General features: G+C 50.4%; 1 protein-coding gene across 2 annotated transcripts; it reads left to right on the top strand.

Moving 5' to 3' along the window:
- Nucleotides 1-4,047: 4,047 nt before the first annotated feature.
- On the top strand, nt 4,048-21,990 carry CRX (cone-rod homeobox). 2 transcript variants are annotated; one of them, XM_074937289.1, is made up of 5 exons: nt 4,048-4,113; nt 8,240-8,297; nt 15,320-15,516; nt 19,370-19,521; nt 21,311-21,990. In XM_074937289.1, the coding sequence occupies exons 3-5, from the start codon at nt 15,420-15,422 to the stop codon at nt 21,932-21,934; spliced, it is 873 nt and encodes a 290-aa protein (XP_074793390.1). In that variant the 5' UTR covers nt 4,048-4,113; nt 8,240-8,297; nt 15,320-15,419; the 3' UTR covers nt 21,935-21,990. The 2 variants fall into 2 exon arrangements, with proteins under 2 accessions (XP_074793390.1, XP_074793391.1); XM_074937290.1 differs by lacking the exon at nt 4,048-4,113 and having other exon boundaries at nt 8,190-8,297.
- Nucleotides 21,991-22,432: the final 442 nt, after the last annotated feature.

Here is a 22,432-nt window from a genome sequence, read left to right as displayed (position 1 = left end):
ATTGAGAGGCGCTCGGACACTGCAGTGATGGGGCCATGGAGAGCTGCCAGTGCTAAGCCTCCCAATCAAAGGATTCAGAGTAGCAGCCATGTTAGTCTGTATCCGCAAAAAGAAAAGGAGGACTTGTGGCACCTTAGAGACTAACCAATTTATTTCAGCATAAGCTTTCGTGAGCTACAGCTCACTTCATCGGATGCTCAATATATTTATGCTCAAATAAATTTGTTAGTCTCTAAAGTGCCACAAGTCCTCCTTTTCTTTTTGCCAATCAAAGGAGCTTTTCTTAAAGCCTCAGCACCTGGAGTCATGTGAATCTTAACTTCTAGTTAAAAAAATACATTACTACTCTCATGGTCACAGAGAGAACCTTAAAGGCTCCAGACCCAGGCAGCAAATAAAAATAACCCTAAAATGTATTTTTAGAGCGAAATCTCATGATTTGGAGCCAAATCTCATGGTTTTTATGCCAAATCTCAGAGGTTTTACACCAATCTTGTGATTTTTTGGGCGGGACCCAATCTCATAATTTTAGCAGGACCCGACTCCTGCTTCGCTAGTGTTGCTAACACACTCTGGTTCCAAACAGGCCAAACCTGGGCCTAGCTCCCAGCCTGCTCTGTGTAAGACTAGATACTTCCCAAGGATGCTTAGTAGGGAAAACACAACCAACACAGGCTAGTTCCAGGTGGTATCTTTAAGACCTGAACCAGGGCCCTGCCCTGTGCCAGGCGGCGTTTTAAACATCCGGGTTCGGTCAGTTTCCCCTGTTTTCTTTTCAGTTTCCCCTAAGCCAGTTGGACAAATTAAATTGTAAGTGTCTAATTGCAGAGGGTCGCTCCATGCGCTGTGCCTTTGCTGGGAGGGATTGGCAGGGGGATTAAGGATGCTGGCAATCCATTTTCATCAGCGTTTAATACCTTTGGACGTGCTGTTTTAGGGACTGGCTTGCCAGTCACCACTGGCACTCTGCTCAGTAATTGCAATTTCTGTTTGGGGTCAAAACTACCATAATGTCAGGTTGAAGCGTCCCCCACCCCCACCCCGGATTTATTCTGCGGCGGAGCCGTGTCGCTGCGTTTCTTCGCTATAGGGTCTTCGGTCTCCGGGGGTACGTTTTGGGGGGAAGAAAAGAGGCAGATCTCTAGGACTAACTTCACTGCCTGGGGCAAAGGGTGAAGATATGGGGACAAATCTCATAGCTGGGGGTAGAATTTAAGAAACTCAGTGGGATTATTCAAACCGCGCTGGGGTTTGGCCTGGCCGCTGCGGGTAACCAAGCCTCTGCTCCTGCCAAAAGTTCCCACCAAGTCTTTGATGGCCGCAAGCGGCCCTAGTCTGGCCTCATCTGCAAAAGGCAGCGTGGGCAGCAGTGACCCTCCTACCCATGCCCCCTGCCCTGCCCCCTGCAGCGCAGCGCCCCCTGCAGAGCCCCCCACCCCGCTCCCTGCAGCACCCCCTAGCACTGTATGTGGGGAGCACCTATTCTCTTGGCAAATTCTTCCAGGCTGATTTCCTGTTCCCTTTCCTCCGACGCCCCCTTTGCCCGCTTTTAAATGAGACTCTGGGCGACGCCAGATTTGGGCCGGAGGCCCAGGGGCAAGAGACGATGCGTCCGCAAAGCCACTTCAAAGGGGCCTCTTCCTATCCAATGGGGGTTAGCCCAGCCCAGCTGCGTCCACTTGGCGTGCGGCGTATATAACCCGGCCGCTGCTCGGCCTTATGGTACGGCACGTAATCTCCTCCCTGCTTCTATTCCAAGACTGAGGATTTTCAATTAAGAATACTTATGGCCTTCCTCTCCTCTTGCTGCTATTTCCCTAATGAGCAGTGGCTGGTAACAAATTAATAGCCCTGACAGTGTGACCCTAATCCTCCTGTGTATTATAATTAAGAGAGGGAAGGCCTTGCTTCGGTCCAGCCTGCTGTGTGTAATTAATCAACCCGTGGCCCGGGCAAGGCTGGGGATTAACGAAACCCTTTAGTTTAACTTTTCTCTTTCTGGACTCATTACCGTAGCCCCCCATCCCCGACCCAGGGGGAATTATTAAATACAGCCCTGGGCCCGGCCCCGCTTTGCCGGCCCGGCTGCCTTTCTGCGAGGTGGCAAATCCCATTGCTTTGTTTTGGCTTGGCCGGGAATTAATGGTAATTAAAAGTGCATTGTTGTCCCAGCTTCCCGGATTGATGACAATGGAATATTCCTTTCCCCTGGCCTCATTTTAAGTGCATTAGCTAAAGGGGATAGGCGAGCTAGAGTCCAATTAAACAATGGGCTTGGAGATGGCAGGGAGCGAGGAGTTAAAAAGGAGGTGGGTGGTGAGGGCAGGACTCCTGGGTTCTATCCTCAGCTCTGGGAGGGGAGTGGGGTCTACTGGTTAGATCAGGGGGCTGGGAGCCAGGATTCCTGGGTTCTATCCATGGCTCTGGGAGGGGAGTGGGGTCTAGTGGTCGAGTTGGGAGCCAGGACTCTTGGGTTCATGCTGCGGGCAGGGATGAGGCTTCACCTCTTGTGAAAAGGCTTCCGTGGGGTGGTATTTGGGAGGCGGGGGGGAGTCATCCCTTCTCTGCCCCCGCACCCCAGATCTGAAGCAGATGGAATGAGCCTTCTAATTACTGATTGCAAACAGAGTATTGCGTGGGGCCATGAACCCCCACAACCAAATGCCCCCAAATTGTCACCCCACACCTTGCCCAGGGCACTGAAGTCCCATGCTGAATCTCAAGCCAAGCGCCTGGAGGGAGGGGAGAGAATCCAGCCTGGGTGTTGACATCATCCCTACAGCTGGGGTCGGGGCCTGGGCAGCACCCAACCCGACTGGGGCCCTGGTCATTTAGAGCCTAGGTTCTATTGTGGGGGTCTGTAGTGATAGATCTAGCCCCAGTTTTCCCTCTGGGGCAGGCTCGGCAGTTATAGGGGTCGCTCCCTGTGGCTGGGCCGTGTGGCGTGACTAGCCAGGGGCCGGGAGAGGGGAGCTGGGGATGAACAGAGATGGGGCAGTGAGCTCCTCCCAGATGAAGAACCCAGCCTCACTGCGGGTCTGGAGCCCTGGGAGCCCCCTGCTTCAAGGAACAGGACATGGGGGGTTCTGAAGAGAGATAGGGGTGCAGAGCTACTGGGGAAGTGCAAGAGAGAAATCACAGCATACGCTCCAATCCAGGGACACGCCCTAGCCCCATTGACTCCAGCAGAGCATAGCACGTGAGTCTGTTCTGTCCTGAATCGGGTCCCTCCCAAGAAGGATCCTGGCTGGGAACACAAACTCTCAAGGTCTCCCTGCCGCCTTGGGGCAGGGACAGCGTCCAAAACACAGGTACTGGCCTCAAGCGTAGTTTGTAGGATGATACTATTAATGGAATTACGGTAGCACCAGGGGCTCCCCGTTGTGCTGCGTGCTGCACGCCTACACAAGGGCTGGGAGGGGAAACTGAGGCCCAAAGAGTTGCAGTGAGATGCCACAGCAGGTCTGTGGCAAAGAACCCCAGAGTTCTGAGTCCCAGAGTAGTGGGGGGCTGGGAGCCAGGACTCCTGGGTTCTATCCCAGCTCTGAGATGAGAGTGGGGTCTCGTGGTTAGAGCGGGGCAGTTGGGAGCCAGGACTCCTGTGTTCCATGCCCAGCTCTGGGAGGGAAGTGAGGTCAGGACGCAGGCCAGAGCTGGCTCTAAATGATCCCACGAGGTTGGGGGGAAACTGAGACTTGGGTCCTGATTACCTGGGAGGTTCTCAGGGTGACTGGCTCTGCCACCCAAGCAGCTGCCCCTCTCCCCGTCCACGCCACCCACTGGGCTTGTGGAGAGACCCCCTTTCGTCCTGGGGGATCACGTTTAATTGCGTCTGGCATTTCAGCAGCGGATTAGCTACTCGCTGCCAGCCGGGTGGACTGTCTTCCCCAAAGTCACCTCGCTTGAGTCCACCTCCGACCCCCTTCCCTGCCACCCGCCCAGGATTAAGGGGTGAAATATAGACAATGACAGCTGACATCACAGCCTCCCTTACTTAAATCTTCCACATGTAGGTGGCCTCTTCCTCTTCTATTCCTTTTCCCCCCCTCTCTTGCTCTCTCTCTTTTCCTCCCCCTCCTCAAAGTCTTCGCCTCCTGGAGTCGGCACACCCAGGTGAGTTGCTAGCAAGAGAGATCAGCTAGTCTTTTTATTGTGTGCGACGGGGAGGTATGATTATTTGCCACTGATCCAGATTTAGGGCAGGGTGGGGGGGTTTAGCGCTCTTGATAAAATTATATCTAATGATTTAAAGTCTTTACATTCGTAATGCCACTCGTCTGGCTTTAGCGTGCTTAATTCAAGTGCCGTTGGACTGGGGAAGGCCTGCACGGGTCCAGTTCTTCCTCCAAATGTTTTGAGGTGGTTCTTTTTTTGGAGGGGCGCAGATGATGGGAATTTATTGGTAGATGCTGGTGGCGATGCTGGGTGTGAAACGTACGCTGGCATGTGGAGCGGGGGATCGGTCTGGGTTGGGTCAATTGTTGGGATTGAGTTTTAAAATGGGAAGCGAAGAACTATTGCGTGACGTGACCATCAGACACTTAGTTATTTGTGCTGTCTCAGGAGCTGGTTTTGTGCCACTGGGCGATGGAGAAGGGGCATCTGCCTTATAATTTCAGAGGGGGACTTGACTGGTAATTAGGAAACCAACCATGAATAACATAACGGTTGGCGTTAAAACCACACTGGGCTTGGAGATGAACCGAGCGCGTGTGCTGGGATGCTGGTGTCTTTCCGAGTTCTTTTGGCAAGAACAGGTGACAAAGAGTTCTAGGAATCTGCGCCGCCAGGAGAAATTCAATATTTGTTTCTCCCTCTGGGTGCCGTTCTGAATAGCGAGCGATTTTCATCATTCAAATTGATTGGCTTTGGAACAACAACCCGACAGTAATGTGTAGCATTTCAGACTGGAACAGGAGACTAGATTACCCTGTGTAGACAAAACAGATGTTTCTACCCCGGCGTTCCGACTCGTTGTAAGACAGCACCGTCCGTGTGTCGAATGAGGGACAGGAGCAGGTGTACAAGGACTATCTCTGCATGGAGTATTGCTATTAACGATAGATCTGCAATTATGCAGCATTTCTCAAATGCGGCTACCAGCGGCTTCTCTTGTGGCCACGGGGCACAAAGCCGCAGCCTCTCTCCTTCCTGTTGCTCCTGGATGTGCCGCCTGGGTGTTGGTTGCTGGGGCCGCCAGCAGGAGTCGCCCTGCGCCTCCCCTGGAGACATGTGGGGCACAATGCCGGGGGAGCAGGTGGCAGGTGGCCAATGGGTTCCTGACCTACCTTCCTGGGAGCAGTGAGGCTCAGGCTTTGGGCACTGGCCCCGGGTCTTCGGGCCTGTCCCGGGGCTCAGGCGGTGGGGTTCCCCCCATATCGCCCCTGGCCCCCACTGCCTCCACCCCCACCCACCCATCACCACTGATCTAGAGCATATTTTACTTTGAAACTACCAAGCCAGTATTCTGTGAAACTTTACTTTAGAACCAATCAGTTGGGTGATAATGGATTTAAATCTTTAGATTTAAAAGTGCGGCTGCACTGAAATTTCTCGCAGATCGAATTCTCTTTCGTTCTGGTCTTTATAGAGTGCACTGGGGCGGTGGGGAGCGGGGTGCGGGGAGCGGGGATGTTTGCAAGGACACAAGGCCTTGGGCAGGCGTTTGCAGTCACAGGCAGACTGTGACACAGGGTAAATGACTGGACAAGGGACAGGATGAGTGAGTCTCTGCCAAGGGTCTTAAGACATCTATAAAGTGGATGGGTTTCTGGTCCTTTTAATCCAAAAGTTCTCAAACATCAAATGGAAAAACAAACAAATGATTCTGTGGAAGCCGCTTGGCTCATAGTCTGGCTCCCCCGAGAAAGTTGTGTTGTCAAGGTGCAAAGTCAATCTCCAGTTTCCTCTTTATTTTATTGTGCAGTTACCTTTTTTTCTATTAACATTTTATTAAACAATTTAAAATCTGCCTCGAAAAAACCAGCGTAACCAAACAAACGGTTCCGAATACGTCCACTTCTCATGCTAGCGTCACCATTTGCTACCTAACCTTAAACATTTCATGCTGTATAATACGAAGGGTTTAAAATGGAAATCAATTCTTTGTATTACACAATTTACAAACGCACACATTACACTTATAAAAATCCCCTGGTGGAAGGCCAATGATTACAAGAAGCTAAAGACTAGAAGCAAAGTTAAAGACAAAGGAAGTCAGAAACTTTTGGAAATGGTGTGAAACTAGGCCGAGTGCTGTCATCTCTTTGTTACCTTGTGCTTTGCAGGTCTGTCTCCACCTATTGTCTCGCCTCTTACCCTTATCTTGTAAGTTTCTCGGGCAGGGACTATCTCTTTCAACATGCGCCTGATGCCACAAGGCCCTTGGTTGTTAGTAAAACTCCGACACAACAACTAAACTTCTACAGGATAGGCACGCCACCCTTGAACGCTCTTTGGCCTTTGCATTTTCTTAGCTGCAAAGTGAAAACTTAATGTACTGCAATGCCCCTCGGTTTGCAGATAAAATAAGGGGAAGAAAGTGGGGAAAGCAAGGTATTCTCTCTCTCGGGTACTGAACTGTATGGAAATGAATCCAACTTTCTCCCTGAATTTTATTTTTGCCTCTAAGCTTCTTAGGAGAGTAATTTCAGCCGAGCAATCCGAGCGCTCTTGAATGAAATTTTTGGACCTTGTCTCTAGTCTCATCAGCTTGCTCAAAAGATTGTTAATCTCCTACAATCTCTCATTTTGCTGCCTTTGCAGAGTGTTTTCATTTGGTTATTTGTTTATATGTATATATAAAGAAAAGAGATTGGAGAAGGGGGAAGAGGACGGGGGGGGGGAAGGATCCTATCTTCTTTGAGGATGCACAGCTCTGCAGAAAGGAGCTGGTCTCTCCTGCTTGTAGCTATATGGATCTTCGTGATTAGAGACACAATTCAAATATGAATATTGGTTCCTCTCTAGAGGCACGCAGTGGCTTGGTTAAAAGTTGTGCCTAGAGATTGCAAAGAGATTTTCCTTCCCTGAAAGCAGTACAAACTTTTTAAACCAGAATTTTTGTTTTTTTAGTACTCTATTTTTTTTTTTTTAAATTGACACTGCTTTAAATATTAGGGGGAAGAATGCAGAAGTGAAATAATACTTCGAAGGTTTGATTGCTACCGAAGCACTTTTATGCAAACTGCATTATCCTGAATGTAACAAAAATGAGTGTTCTTTCTGCGAATATGTTATTTCTCTCTGTTAAATGTTTTTTAATCTAAGTAACCTCAAATATTAGCTTGCTGGTTTTAAAAATAAACACAAGATTGTTTTGTATCTTTCTTTGAAACGTGAGGCTTATCTTTCATGCCTAGATTTGTGGTCTTTTAAAAGCAATAGATTTGGGTTATCGTTTTTTGAACTATTAGGCCCTAATCCGCAAAGGTTTCTGCGTATGATTAACTAACGAGGAGCATTCCTACGAGATTTGACATTTTCCAAACAAAATATTAGCCTGCTGCTACAGTACAGTGTCTTCTTGTTTTTTTTTTTTAAAGTTCCACCTATTGAAATTGGAAAATGAATTAGATGAATTAAAATCCAACACAGCTGCGATGTATACTTTCTGACTGCTATTTTTGCTCACAAGCTACCCCAACATACACCCATCTTGATCAAAGTCAATTTCAAGCCAAAGTGAAACTTTAAAAGACAGCTCCCCATTCCAGACATGGACCTTCTCCTTTGCCATGTTCTCCCTCCAGAAGGAGAGCAAAGACCTCCAGAGCCATCTGAGAAAAACAATTCCCCCGGATATTAATCTGCAAGAGGTCTGTTGTTATAATTCCTATCATGTGAGATCCTTAAGGCAACAGCTGAGAATGGACCTAGCTTACACACAAAATTGTTTTGAGCAAACACTCTCCCCCCCCCCCCCCGTCCCCACTCCTGGGGCTTAGAGGAGAAAATCCCAAATCTTCAGATCTGAAAGCACAGAGAGACAGGGAGAGGAAAAGTCTGCTGAATCTACTGCGACCGCTCTAAATCTGCTCTCCGATTCAGGTTAAGCTTCTCTTTTTATTGCAGATTATACAGCTCGACTCCTCTATCTCTTCTCAAGTTATCCTTTTAACACATTTTGCTCTTTCTTGCTGCTTTTTTGGGGGGTGGCGTGGCATGGGTTTGCTAAAGATTTGCACATCCTCTTCTGGTGATCCAGCAGCAAACCGGTCTCTGTTATGTTTTCTTCCAGCACCTCCCGGCACTGTTCAGTCTGGACCCTTTGGAAGGACATTTGCTTGGGCAAAAAGGTAAGAAGACCTTTGGTAAAGGCGGGTAGGAATTTTTTTCTGCCTCCAAAGCAGAATTTGCACACCTCGACTGCCAACGCCAGAGGTGACTTTGCTGCTCTGCCATTCGAGCCCTCTGCTCACTAACCTTGCTGGGGCAAGAATTAAATCCCCAAAGAAAACCCCAAAACGTTCTTTCTTGGGATTACCAAGGTAAGGACAGTTCAAAAAGAAAACGACACAACTGCCGCAAACGTGCAAATCTTACTTATTTCTTCCAGCCAACAGGATAGATCTAAAACAAGGCATTCTTCTTTGGTTTATTCTTATTTCTTAACTTTCTTTTATAAATTCTCAGCAGGAAATCAGTTTAGATTAGAATTTCCCTTATATTTTGTTTGTATGTTGGAATCTTAAGTCAAATGAGTTTCACAAAATATATCCACAGGGACAGATTTTCTTTTAAAGCCACCCGTATAGGTAGCAGCCATGCCGCAGTCTCTAGGGCTGGGGTTGTTTTAAATGGAGAGGGTTTTAAACCTGCACTATTCATGCTTTTGCACACTTTTTTAAACAAACTGGAATTTAATCTTTGCTTTTTCCTGTTGCAAAGATTGTAACCTGGCTGGGGACAAGATGGCTTAAAGTGGCACCGAAACCTGGGATGTTTTTAGAACCAATTGAAAATGAAATTGTGATTTTTTCCCCTACAGATTCAAACATCTGATTAATGGAAATTGAGTCAGGTTTTTTAAAAGGATCTTAAACAAAGTTGTTCCTATAATTATAATGACAAAGTAATAATAATAAGGTCTGTGTGAAGGGGCCAAGGTTTTGTACTGAGTGACAAGAGACCAAAGAACTTTTTGTAGGGTGATTTGTCATATTCGCACAGCCCAGGCTTAAACTCACAATTTGCCCCACTGTCAACGGATCACACTGAACTGGGAGAAAATTTGGCCAGTCATCACCACAGCCAAGTTGTGGGTCCATTTGTGTATTTCACTCAGCCTAAGAAGTTGACAACAATATAAGTTTCTTTACAAAATGGCTTACTGACAAATTTCACCAAAAATATTAAGGTTGGATATCGCTCTAGAAAGCAGTTACATTCCTTTTCAACATGCGAAAGCAATAGCCAGTGCAAAATGATTCAGTATAAAGCCTGGATCTAGAGAAGAGGGGAAAAAATATTTCTCTTTTGTTTTGCTATGATCAACACTGTAAAAGAACTACGTTCAAAGGTGGTAACCTGCGCTCAGAAACCAGGAATAATCTTGTCGGTTTCATTCCAACTCAAAAGAATCATAATTCACGTTTTAAGTCATCACCATTAGCCTTAACAAGGTCCCTTCTAATTGTTAAGTTACCTTCAATACATAAAACGCAAACGAAAAATGATGCATAAAAAGCTCTTCAAAACTAAATCTTTATTATTTTGTTTTAAGGTCTAACTTTAAACTCTCAGGGAGATGTGATTTATCTAAATTCCTATTAATTAACTGAGAGAAGGGGAAAGAATGATCAGAATATTGGTTGCACGCAGTTGCCTTGCAATGATTTGTAACAATATTCTAAGTTCAGCTCAGTTACTTTGTTTGCTTCCTAACAAAGGAGGCATGCATCTTGCTTTTTTCATTTAAATAATAATTATAGAATTCCAGTGAGTATATTTCAATATGTATATTTAACATAAACAAAACTGATGATTTTCTAATAATAATAATAAAATAATAATAATGTGTCTATATATAAATATATATACATTGTGATATATCTCTAGAGAGAAAAATACATTCATACATTTTGGGATCAAATTGTGGCATTCTTCAGTTCTTCAGCGATTCATGGCTTGTTTTGTGCCAGAAACAAGCTAAATGCTACCAAAACATTTCAGACACAACACTGCTAAAATGTCTTTTATTCAATTATTCCTTTCGGTAAAATAACCGATTATCCCCACAAAGAGGAAAACTTGATTTCGCAAATCTCTTTATGAACTAAGAAGAAAAGAAAAGATCTGAATGTAATTCATACAGGTTTTGCAAAATCATCAAAACCACTTTCAAATGCTTTGAGCTATTTAAAGTGTTTTTTCAACACTCAAAAACATGTTTTCTTTGCCCCTGCCTGGCCATTCTGCAAAATCCATTATTTTAAATCGATCTCAGTGCTTTCCCAGATTATCTATTTCTAGTGGTTTTAGTTAAAGTGGATTTTGTTGACTTGTCAGCGAAATCACCAGAATTATTTGTATAAAAGGTTTGGAAGAAAAAACATGGGCATTTAAACTGGTTCTGTTTGGGGGAAAATTTATTAACAGAATCACCTTAGCTCGCTGTGATTTCAGATTTGAGAGCTACTGATGAAAAGTGCTATATAAGAACTAGGTAATAATGATAATTCATAACTCAGGGTCACATTTTCAATAGCACCCAAATGACTTTGACTTTGGGGGCCCTTTTGAAAAATTGTACTTTAAATTCCTCTATCACTTAGACGTTTTGCAAATTTTACCGTACGTTTGACGGCCAAAAGGAAAAAAAATTGGTTCTTGAAAATACATTCCAATGCATTTTAAGAACATAAGAACGGCCACACTGGGTCAGACCAAAGGTCCATCTAGCCCAGTGTCCTGTCTGATGCCAGGTGCCCCAGAGGGAATGAATAGAACAGGGAAATATCAAGTGATCCAAAGAGTTTTCCCCTTAATACATCAATTTGTTCTAAAAGGCTCTTTCTGGATTTCCCTCCTCTAATGGGCTCTATTTTTGATGTATTTGTGGTCGGTTTTTTTTGTTTGGTTTTAGTTGTTTGGTTTTGGTTTTTTGCTCAAACTTGTTTTTCCTCTGATCAAATCTGGAAGTGCAAAAATTCATCAATGCCCTGTTTACAGACTTCACTCCAGAGTCAACATGCAGCATTAGAAGCCGAAGGCTGCTTAGTAAGGTGCAAATGAGTTGCTAACTGTCAGTCTGTCAGTTCATCCCCCCCTCTCCCCAATCCTCCACTTGTTTACAAGTGCCCTCAGAAACTTACCATGCAAGGCAGCTAATGACTGAGGATGGCAAATTGCAATCAAGGAGCTGTTTTAGGAGGAAGTTTGGTTCAACCCTCATTATTTTGTTACATTACCCGCAGTTTGTTTTCATGGAGAGAATAAGGAATTACCTGGATCCCCCTGTCCCCACCCAGCAGCTCCATTAAGAGATGCAAAATCAGCACAGGCCAGAAATCCTGGCGCGAGGCAAAAATAGCAGCCCCCAGATGAATAAAGCCCCATCGTGGTGGCATTTCGGGATTTATTCTGAGGAATAGGTTTTAAGGCCAGAAGGAACCATTAAGATCTTTTTTCAGAGTAGCAGCCGGGTTAGTCTATATTCGCAAAAAGAACAGGAGGACTTGTGGCACCTTAGAGACTAACAAATTTATTCGAGCATAAGCTTTCGTGAGCTACAGCATCCGATGAAGTGAGCTGTAGCTCACGAAAGCTTATGCTGAAATAAATTTGTTAGTCTCTAAGGTGCCACAAGTCCTCCTTTTCTTTAAGATCTTGTGACCTACACTTCCCCGATCCGAGAAATTCAAGCAGCAATTCCTACACCAGACTCCATAACTGGTGGGCGTCTTTTAGAAAGACACCCCAGCTCGATTCTAAGGTTCTAAGGAAAATGCCCCCAGTTGCTTGGGAGGGTGTCCCAGCGTGGCCAATCTGCAGTAGCAGGCGCTTCCCTTAAAAACTCCACCCCGGGAATGAGGTGGTTTTTCCGTGATGACGGGAATTCGGCTTGCTGGTTTTGTTTCTAGCTCGCAGGGCTCCATAGAACAGCCTGTAAACATGACCTGCAAAGGCTCTCACCCCAGAAAATGAAATAAAAAGGCCCCCACATCCTGTGAGGTTTTGAAGATCTCGTGATTTCTTAAGCCAATCTTGTAATTTGTTTTCGTTTTTTTGGAGCCTGATGCCTGATATTTTGAAGGCTGGGGCTTGGCGATTGTAGGTTAACTGCTCTTGCTGTTAAAAGGTGTCCCTTGTTTCTAGACAACTTTCAGCCATCGTATCTTTATTGTGATAACCCTTGGAGCCCCAGGCATGGGCCGGACCACCGCTGTGCCAGGCGCTGTACATTTTTGATTCTATGAGGTGCATTATGGTAACACGTAGGCACCCCAGGCATGGGCCAGGTCCCTATTGTGCCGGGCGCTGTACGTTTTTATTGCTTTAGGTGTATTATGGTAGCACCGTGGCCCAGGCCCCATTGCACTAGATTCTGTATGAATGAAGCCCGGGATTTCATTTTGTCTTTATCTGCTAGATGAAAGAGTCCTCTGCTCTCAGAGATCTTCCCCTGTGGGCCTTTTATAGACACCACCCCCCCCGGATCCAAACCAGAAACAAGGGAAAATCTGGGATGTGTTTTGACTTTTCAAGTCCAGCTGAGCTCTGGACCCTGATTGAGCCGAATCCACAAAATGTAGGAAGCTGGAAGGAGAAGGGGGGTGGATCCTGTTAAATGGCTCCCCTCCTATGGAAACTTCCCAGCAGGCAAACTCCAGGGGAACCTCCCCACCTGGTGAAGGCAGCCTCGCCAGGGCTAATTTTGTTTTATTTCATTTGGTTTTGCCTGTTGAAACCCATTTCTCTGGGCTCTAGTTCTAGACCCGGCCAAGAAAAGGTGTTGAATCCGTTCGTGATTTATGAGCGTTTTCTGGGCCGTGCTCGTCACCAGCCCTGTTATTAACCGGAATGAGCGTGATACAATGTGGCTTGGCCTGGCACGAATTCTCGTGTTCCCCTGGAGGGAGTTGGGATGGCACAGACAGAGGAGGTGGAAGGGGTGGCATGGTTTTCCTCTCCTTTCCTGAATCCGTCTGGGTATGGAATGGCTCAGACGACAGCAGCTAGTTAAGGCAAAAGGAAACAAGAAAGCAAGTTCTCGTCTACACTAACAAAACAGCCTCCTGGTTTTCAGCCGCTGGTCAGCACTCAAACAATCGTGAGCCGTTTGCACTAAGTGCTCGCACCCTCACGCTGTGTCCGTGACAGTGATGGGTAAGGAATTAGACCAAAACCGCCTACACAGCATTGCCGTGATCAGATCTGCTCCGAGCAGATGACTCTAAAATGCTCAGCCCCACAAGGTCTCCCAAAGTTGTTACCTCTTGGGGGGAAATTAACGTGGGGTGGGCCAGGATGGGATATATTGGCTATATTTTCTAAGGGAAGGCCAGCGATAGTGGGGCCTTGTCTATAGCCTGGCAACAGCTGCCTTTCAGGGAGAGCTCTTCTTAGATTGATTGCCCGAGGGTTCTCTGGCATGGAACTGATTTATTTGTATTATGCTGGCCCCTAAAGGCCCAGACCGAGATCAGTGCCCCGTCGTGCCGGGCGCTGCCCAGACCCCGACCAAGATCAGGGCCCCGTCGTGCCGGGCGCTGCCCAGACCCCGACCAAGATCAGGGCCCTGTCGTGCCGGGCGCTGCCCAGACCCCGACCAAGATCAGGGCCCTGTCGTGCCGGGCGCTGCCTAGACCCCGACCAAGATCAGGGCCCCGTCGTGCCGGGCGCTGCCCAGACCCCGACCAAGATCAGGGCCCCGTCGTGCCGGGCGCTGCCCAGACCCCGACCAAGATCAGGGCCCTGTCGTGCCGGGCGCTGCCTAGACCCCGACCAAGATCAGGGCCCTGTCGTGCCGGGCGCTGCCCAGACCCCGACCAAGATCAGGGCCCCGTCGTGCCGGGCGCTGCCCAGACCCCGAGCGAAATCAGCGCCCCGTCATGCCAGTTACTGCACAAAGAGTGATAGACAATCCCTGCCCCAAAAAGCTGACAATCGCAATAGACAAGGAGTGGGAGGGGAAACTGAGGCACTAACTGGGGCAGTGACTTACACATCTGTTCACTGGCAGAGTTGGGACTAGAACCAGGTTTTCAGCATCTCCATCCAGGGCCCTGTCCCCTAGAGAACTGGTCCCATCCCACAGGGTCTTGGTCCAGTCAGCTGACCACATTAAATTATTCCATTAGCAAAACCCTGGTCTTCTGACTTTGTACATTTCTTCACTAGCCTGTGCCCTGGAGGCCCTGATGATCCTGGGCCCAGACACACAGCTGGCATAAATCGGAACAGCTGCATCCCCGTTCTAGACCCTCAGCTGGTGTTAACGAGCGAATCTCACACCAGCTGAGGATCCGGCCTGATACAAATAGCCAAAAACCCAATCTGCCCCCATGCTTCCCCCCACACTTCGTCAGCAGATCTGTGCTTTACACCTCCAAGGAACTGGACTGTACAGAAGTTCCCACCCTACTGTAATGGAAACTGACCAGCGAGCTTCTTTCTTATAGGGGTCGACTTAACTGGTGCGGTATGGACTGATGTTGCAATGGGGCAGGGGGGCCTCTTCCCGCGCCTTTCTGGGGACGCTGCTTTGTGTCTCTAGCCCGGGGTAGGCAACCTATGGCACGCGTACCGAAGGCGGCACTCACTGCCCAGGTCCTGGCCACCGGTCCGGGGGGCTCTGCATTTTAATTTAATTTTAAATGAAGCTTCTTAAACATTTTTAAAAACCTTATTTACTTTACATACAACAATAGTTTAGAGCTATATTAAAGACTTATAGAAAGAGACCTTCTAAAAACGTTAAAATGTATGACTGGCACGCAAAACCTTAAATTAGAGTGAATAAATGAAGACTTGGCCCACCGCTTCTGAAAGGCTGCCGACCCCTGCTCTAGCCTGTAGCCAGCCCCTTCTCCTGCCCCATGCCCTGAGCTGGGTGTGTGTCTGCTATCCATGCAGAGGAACAACGCAACAGTGTGAGGGAGGGCAGGGAGGTTTGCTGGGCTTGATTGAGTTAATTGGAAGGGAAGTGTGGATTAAAGGGTTAACCAGTCTCCTTCAACCCTGGTCCCTTGAAGGTGTGAAGTCCCGGTGCTGCCTTCTCACCATTGGAGGAGCCCTTCCCTCAGCTCCCCCGGCCACTTTTAGAGGAGGGTGCCCACAATTTCTGGGTGTGTCTTTTCCTCTCCCCACTCTGCAGCGAGCCTGGGCAGCTGAGCGGATTGGAATAACCTAGCATCCCAGTCCTCCGGGGTGGGTGAGACGAGAAGGAGCCCCTTCGGGATCGCCAGTTCCTGAGCATGATGTCCTATATGAAGCAGCCTCATTATGCAGTCAATGGGTTAACCCTAGCGGGACCGGGCATGGACCTGCTCCACTCCGCCGTGGGATACCCAAGTAAGTGCCTTTCCGCGATTCCTCCATGGGCGTTCGGAGACTAGGGTCATGGAGGCCACAGAAGAACCTACCATCAATTTCAGAGCTGTCAATTTCTGTGGAGTGGGTTGTGGGTTAGGGTGAGCAGAGAGCAGTGTGAAAAATCGGTGGGGAGTCATAGAATCCTATACAAGACCAAGTCCCAAATATCGGGACATCCAGTCACCCTGTTGTGGTTGCTGGGGGAAAGAAACTAATTATTGTAGAGAGAGTGAAATAAGTTAAAAGAACGAGGAATGCTTGTGGCACCTTAGAGACTAACAAATTTATTTGATCCTAAGCTTTCAGGGGCCAAAACCCACTTCATTGCATGCATGCAGTATAGAGATATGTGTATCTTCCTACTGTATTTTCCACTCCATGCATCCGATGAAGTGGGTTTTAGCTCACGAAAGCTTAGGCTCAAATACATTTGTCAGTCTCTAAGGTGCCACAAGTACACAGCTGCTACTCTGAAACCTGAAAGAAGTTAGTTACTATTACATAGCCAGCAAGTGACCTTGGTTCTTATCGTACAGAGCTGAAGACACCAGTTTCTGTTCAATCGAGTGAGTGAAATACGCCAGTTACAATTATTTTACACGTCAAAGAAATCCATGATCCTCAGTGAGATGTTAGCGTTGTCCTGAGCTTTATCCTGAGCGTGTGAAGTAGACTAGTTATTCTCTAGGCACTGGAAAAAGCAAACAGCTGGTGTAATAATTCTAGAGGAAGAAAGCAAAATCAGTTGGTTATTATTGTAAATACAGCTAAATAAACCAGTTACCATGACGCTGAACGAGTCAGCCAGCCCAGTTATTCTACAGCGACTGAGATCAGCCAGCTATTCTAGAGACTGGTTTCAGAGTGGCAGCCATGTTGGTCTGTATTCGCAAAAAGAACAAGAGGACTTGTGGCACCTTAGAGACTAACAAATTTATTTGAGCATAAGCTTGATTATCACTACAAAAAGTCCGTCCCCTCCCCCCCCCCCCCCGCTCTCCTGCTGGTAATAGCTCACCTTAAGTGATCGCTCTCCTCACAGTGTGTAGGGTAACACCCATTGTTTCATGTTCTCTATGTATATAAATCTCCCCACTGTATTTTCCACTGAATGCATCCGATGAAGTGAGCTGTAGCTCACGAAAGCTTATGCTCTAATAAATTGGTTAGTCTCTAAGGTGCCACAAGTCCTCCTGTTCTATTCTAGAGAGTGAGTGAAATAAACCAATTATTACAGAGTGAGCAAAGCAAATGAGTTAGGCTTATTTCATCCACTCTCTGTGATTCATTTATTTTATCTTATCATTATGATTATTAAAGTGAGCGGAATAAACCAGTTGTCAGAGTGAAATAGTCACCTAGAAGAGACTGGGGTTTGAGTCATAGAATATCATTCAGAGATACTTTGACAGAGGTCACCTAAGAGCCCGAGGGTTGCTTGTGGGAATTTGCAATCAGTGGGTTTCTGCTCTCCCTGCATTCATGTCCCCCTCATTGAAACTCAGAACGCTGGCCTGCAGAGTAGCACCCCCACCCCCTCTCTGTTGCTCCTGGGTGCACCACCTTGGTGTTGGTCGCTGGGGCCCCCTGGAGTCACGTGGGGCACAGGGCTGGAGAATCAGGCAGCCAGTGAGTTCCCCACCTTCCCAGGGGCAGTGGGGCTCAGCTTGGGGGCGACAGGCTCTGGCTGCGGAGCTTCGGGCTCCGGCACTGGCTGGCTGTCGGCAGGCCCCAAGGTCCGGCCATATGGCTTCGGGCTCCATCCTTGGGCCCCATCCTCCAGCTATGGGACTTTGGGCTCTGGCCCCAGGGCTTCAGGCTCCAGCCCTCGCTGCCTCCTCCCCTGCACTGCACCCCCATGTCCCCTGGCCCTCCCCCAGGGCTTACTTTGTCCCCAGGCTTGGTAAGGCTGAGTAAGTCTGCTGTGACAAGAGATACGTGTATGTTTGTTAATATCACTTGTCACAGCAGACTCACTAGCTAGCAATAACTAAGTTGTAATGATTTGGACGTGTCTATGTGCATAGTTATTTGGTTTCCCTAACGCTATTATAATTTGGCCTGAGAACCCCTTAGAGGCTAAACCGCTGGCGAGAGACAAGCCGGCTTCGCCATTCCCAGGCCCCTTGTCCACAGACCTTTACACTCGTGCGATGTGGGTGTGAACGGCTCTCATTCCAGCTCATTACACTCAGCGGTGCCCAGGTGCAGAGGACAGGACAAGTCGCAGACTGAGAAGCTGACTGCGTTTCTCAGAGATGGAGCTGACAAGAAAATTGAGATCCAAGCTCAGCCCAACATTGCGGGGGATTTCTGGGTTCCTGGCTTTGAGCCAGACCCCGCTGTAGGATCCTCCAGCTCTAAGCACAGACGCAGGAGAAATGCTGAGCAAACGTGTGACCTAGTGCAGGGTTCCTCTAATCTCGACCATGCGTCCCCAATGCACACACACCCCGAGCAATCTGGGTGTGCGTCACGTGCAATGCGTGGCCACACAGTCATGAGTTTCAAAAGTGACTTGGGATTGGACGGCCCATACCTGAGGCTCCTCAAAGAGATCTGATTTTCACACAGTGCTAATCACCCCCACCCCCCTCCGCCCCGAAGGGCAGGTGGAGACTCAAAATGAGGAGGGGTCTAAAGTCACTAGTCATTAAAACCCCGTGGTCTCACTCTCCACGGGCTCTGACTCTCCACTGCAACGGGTGTGAATCAGGAGTAGCTGCACTAAAGGGTCTCATTATCCCTGTGCACTGCCCCTTGCACGCCCAGGGCAGTGCACTGCCCCTTGCACGCCTGGCCCAATGTGGTGCACTGCCCCTTGCACACCCACTTGCCCCAGTGCAATGAGGGTGACCCTGTCGTGGTGGCATTTTGCCCTCACTTTGCCCTGGTGCAAACAGCCACATGGCAACTTGTGCAAACAAAAGCCGAATGGCCAATTTAAATCACCTCCCCTGCAGCCAGGGTCCCTCTGGCATCTCCACAGCCCCCTGCTTGCACCCTCTGGCCCCGCTCTCCATGCAGCCAGGCCAACGACTGCACTGGAAAGGGCTGACCTGCAGGCCAGAGCTGCGGGAAAGGCTGCTGGGGCCTTCACACTGACAGACACGGGCAGCTCTGCCCGGCTCCTCTCACCCCCCTCGGAGCATCCGAACCCCTCGCAGTCTGTAATCCAACCCGGCCAAGCCCTAGATGGCCTGTTCCGTAAATCACACACTGGGTTTTCTGGGGGGGATTTTCGAGACCCACCCACCCCATGTAATGCTGAAACAAACGCACCAAAATAACAGCCCGCCCTCCCCCTGCCATGCTATGGGCGGAGCCCTCCTCTCCACTGGGTGGGTGGGAAACCGAGGCACACAGCGACGACGGCCCAGTTCCTCCAAGGTCACTGATCCTGAGCCTGGTGGTCTAACTACTAGACTCTCCTGCCTTCTGAGCTACAAATGCCTTTGCCTTAGCCAAGATCTCTTTCTCTGGTAACAAATTGCTCTGAGCTGTGGAGTGGCCCAGACACCCAGGGCTGAATGATTATGATTATTTGGCAGGTGTATTACGGTAGCGCCTTGGCGCCCCAGTTGTGGGCCAGGCCCCCCTGGCGCTAGACGCTGTACGTTATTTATTAGGTGTATTACGGTAATGCAGTGGAACAAGCTGCTTGCCCCCCACCGTGCCCTGGAGGGGGGTCACTGAAGAGCAGGGAGAAGCAGATGCCTGGGGGACAGCCCTGATTGCTGCTCCCCCAGCTCCCCACTCCGGGGACAACCCCCCCGGCTTGTCCGTCCCACCCTGAGAGCAGCAGGCGTAACCATCTCCTCTCCCCCCACAGCCACCCCACGGAAGCAGCGGCGCGAGCGGACGACCTTCACGCGGGCCCAGCTGGACATTCTGGAGGCGCTCTTCGCTAAGACCCGCTACCCCGACATCTTCATGCGGGAGGAGGTAGCGCTCAAGATCAACCTGCCGGAGTCCCGGGTGCAGGTGAGGATGGGAGCCCGGACTGACCCCTGGCCAGACGGTTGTGTGTGTGTGTGCGCATGCGTGTGTGTATATACTGCTGCCTCCTGCTGGAAAGTGTGTATGTGTGAGCACACGTGGCTGGCCGCCGCCCTCTGCTGGGTGGAATTGGAACTGCTCACCTTGGTGTCATAAGCCCTATACTGCTAAACAGCCGATGGGGATTCTCCTTTAGCAGCGTGCTGGGGTTTGGGAGCAGGTTTGAGTTCTGTGTGCAGCTCCCAGCAGCCTCTGGGGAAATCCTAGCTTGCAAGGGAGGTGGAACAGGATTTTACACCCCCTGTGGGACCCCACAAATGTAACCCAATGCATGTGATATCAAGAGGGGGTGTTTGCCCAGCCCAGAAAGGCGCCCACCTCTGGAGAGGAGCCAGGGGGCTGTGCTGTGAACCTTGCAGGGCTGGGGAGGAGCTGAAGTCCAGGGAAGCCGCCAGGGGCTTTGGGAGGATGAATGTGGTTATCCCAGCTGGGCGCCTGAGTAAACACCTGGACTCTTTGCAACGTGGCCATGGGAGGCCGGGCTGCTGCGTTTGTCTCTGCTGGAAGATGGCATCGGGGCCAGACCAGCCTGGGAGGGGAGAGCGCCCCCTACTGACCCCCCCACCCCACTCCCTGCAGCACAGCGCCCCCTAGTGCTGCGCTGGGGCATTGGTGCCAGCACTGACTGCCTGGAAGAGCGCCCCTGTTGTGCCCCCCGCCCATCCCTGCCAGCAGCCCCCGAGGGGTGCAATACGCTTGACTGACAGAAGCTACAAAGTGGGTGACCCCCAGCTTAAGACGCTTTCATCCCAGTGAAACTGCCTCCACACGAGGGGTCGGACTGGGACAAGTATATCGGTCAAATAGCACCCCCGGCAGACTCGGTGGTACCGGAGCGTGCGCCCTGCCTTTGCCATTGGGTTAAATAAACCGGTTTAGGCTCAATCGGTTTCGCTTTCCCATGTAGACAGAGCCTAGCTGCCCGGAGCTCAGAGCCGGCTCAACAGCTGCCTAGCACACCCTGCCGCATCGCCAACCCTGAGTGTTAACAAATCCCGAGAGTTGGCTTAGAAATCATGCCATTTTTAAAAGTTAGAAATCAGTAAAATTTGGACTCTTTTTAAATTTGCCACGCGAGATCTCCCGATAATTGGCCGCCCTCCGTCTGCGTCCTGCAGGAAACAGTCCGGGTTTCTCGGGAGATGTTCATGGGGCAAGTTCACCCCCCGAAATGACGGCGAAGGGCTAAGAACAGGAGAGAGACATCACCAGGTCGGGGGGAGGACAAATTCGAGGCTGGGTGTAAGGCAGTGAGCCTGTGCGCGTGTGTGTGTGTGTGTCTCTTTTGGATGAGGAGCAGCTGAGTTCTACCCTGCTCCTGCCAGGAAATCCCCCGTGCTCGACGCTCTCAGAGGTCCTGATATTATGGGATTATTCTAGAGGCTCCCCCCTGCAGCCTCAGTTTCCCTATCTGCTCTGGGGATAATACGAACCACAGCTGGCTCTGTTCTGCCCTAGTTCTGGGGCTTTGAGATCCTCCGAGAGATGGGGCAGGATAATCCCGCCCCCCCCCGAGTACAGTCATCCGGGGGGCTCAATGGCTAGAGACCAGCCCTTGGAGGGGAGGGCGAGACGGGCGCTTTGCGACCCCCCGATCCAACGGGAGGGGGCGGAGATGGACGCCAGTGGCTGTTGCAGCCGGGCCACGGCCAGGGGGAACGGACCCCGCCGGGCGCCGTGGCTCACCCCCTGCCCCTCCCCCCTCTCCCGGCAGGTTTGGTTCAAGAACCGACGGGCCAAATGCCGCCAGCAACAGCAGCAGAGCAGTGGCCAGGCCAAGGCGCGCCCGGCCAAGAAGAAGAGCTCGCCGGCCCGGGAGACCAGCTCGGAAACCAGCACCAACGGCCAGTACAGCCCCCCACCCGCCGGCGCCTCGGGCACCCCCAGTTCCACGGCCAGCGCCACCGTCTCCATCTGGAGCCCGGCCTCCATCTCCCCCATCCCCGACCCCCTGGCCTCCTCGGCCACCCCGTGCATGCAGCGCTCTGCGGCCTACCCCATGACCTACACCCAGGCCACCGGCTACCCCCAGAGCTACGCCGGCTCCTCCGCCTACTTCCCCGGCCTGGACTGCGGCTCCTACCTCTCGCCCATGCACCCGCAGCTCTCCGCCCCCGGCGCTGCCCTGAGCCCCATCGCCGCCCCGGCCATGGGCAGCCACCTCAGCCAGTCCCCGGCCTCCCTGTCCAGCCAGGGCTACGGCACGGCCGGGCTCAGCTTTGGCTCGGTGGATTGCTTAGACTACAAGGATCAGACGGCCTCTTGGAAACTCAATTTCAACGCCGCAGACTGCTTGGATTACAAAGATCAGAGCTCCTGGAAGTTCCAGGTCTTGTGAAGTGGCGGGAGGCAGCCAGGGAGACACCCCCTGTCCATGCTTCCCCCCGACCCCGAAGGCCCATCTCTCCCCTCCCCGCTGCCACCTTCTCGAGCCGCCTGGCCTCCGACCCACGTCCGTCGCCGGACTGAGATTGCAACCGGCGTCGGGGATCTGACTGAGGGGGGACTCCCCCTTGCCCAGCATCACGGGGGCTTTGCCCTTCCTTGGAAACTTGCCCTGCTTGGTTGTTCGGGGGCTGAGGACCTCACCCGGCGTGGCCACATGGGTCCCTCGCGCCACGCGGTGCCTCGGGTTTTTTTTCCACCCGAGCCCCGGACACGAAATCTGTCAAGGAATCTCAGCTGGGATCCCGCCCTGCTGATTTCCTCGGGACGGGGGCTGGCTGGCGTGGCAGCCCCCACAGTCTGTGCCACCCCCACCACGTGGCACCCGGATCTGTAGGGGTGGAGCTGGGAAGTGGCACGGCTGATTCTGGGTGGGAAGTAGCCCCCCGCC

This window comes from Natator depressus, chromosome 23, assembly GCF_965152275.1.
Source record: "Natator depressus isolate rNatDep1 chromosome 23, rNatDep2.hap1, whole genome shotgun sequence".
NCBI lineage: Eukaryota > Metazoa > Chordata > Testudines > Cheloniidae > Natator > Natator depressus.
Note: the sequence above shows the minus strand (reverse complement) of the source record. Positions and strands in the feature narration are given on the sequence as shown.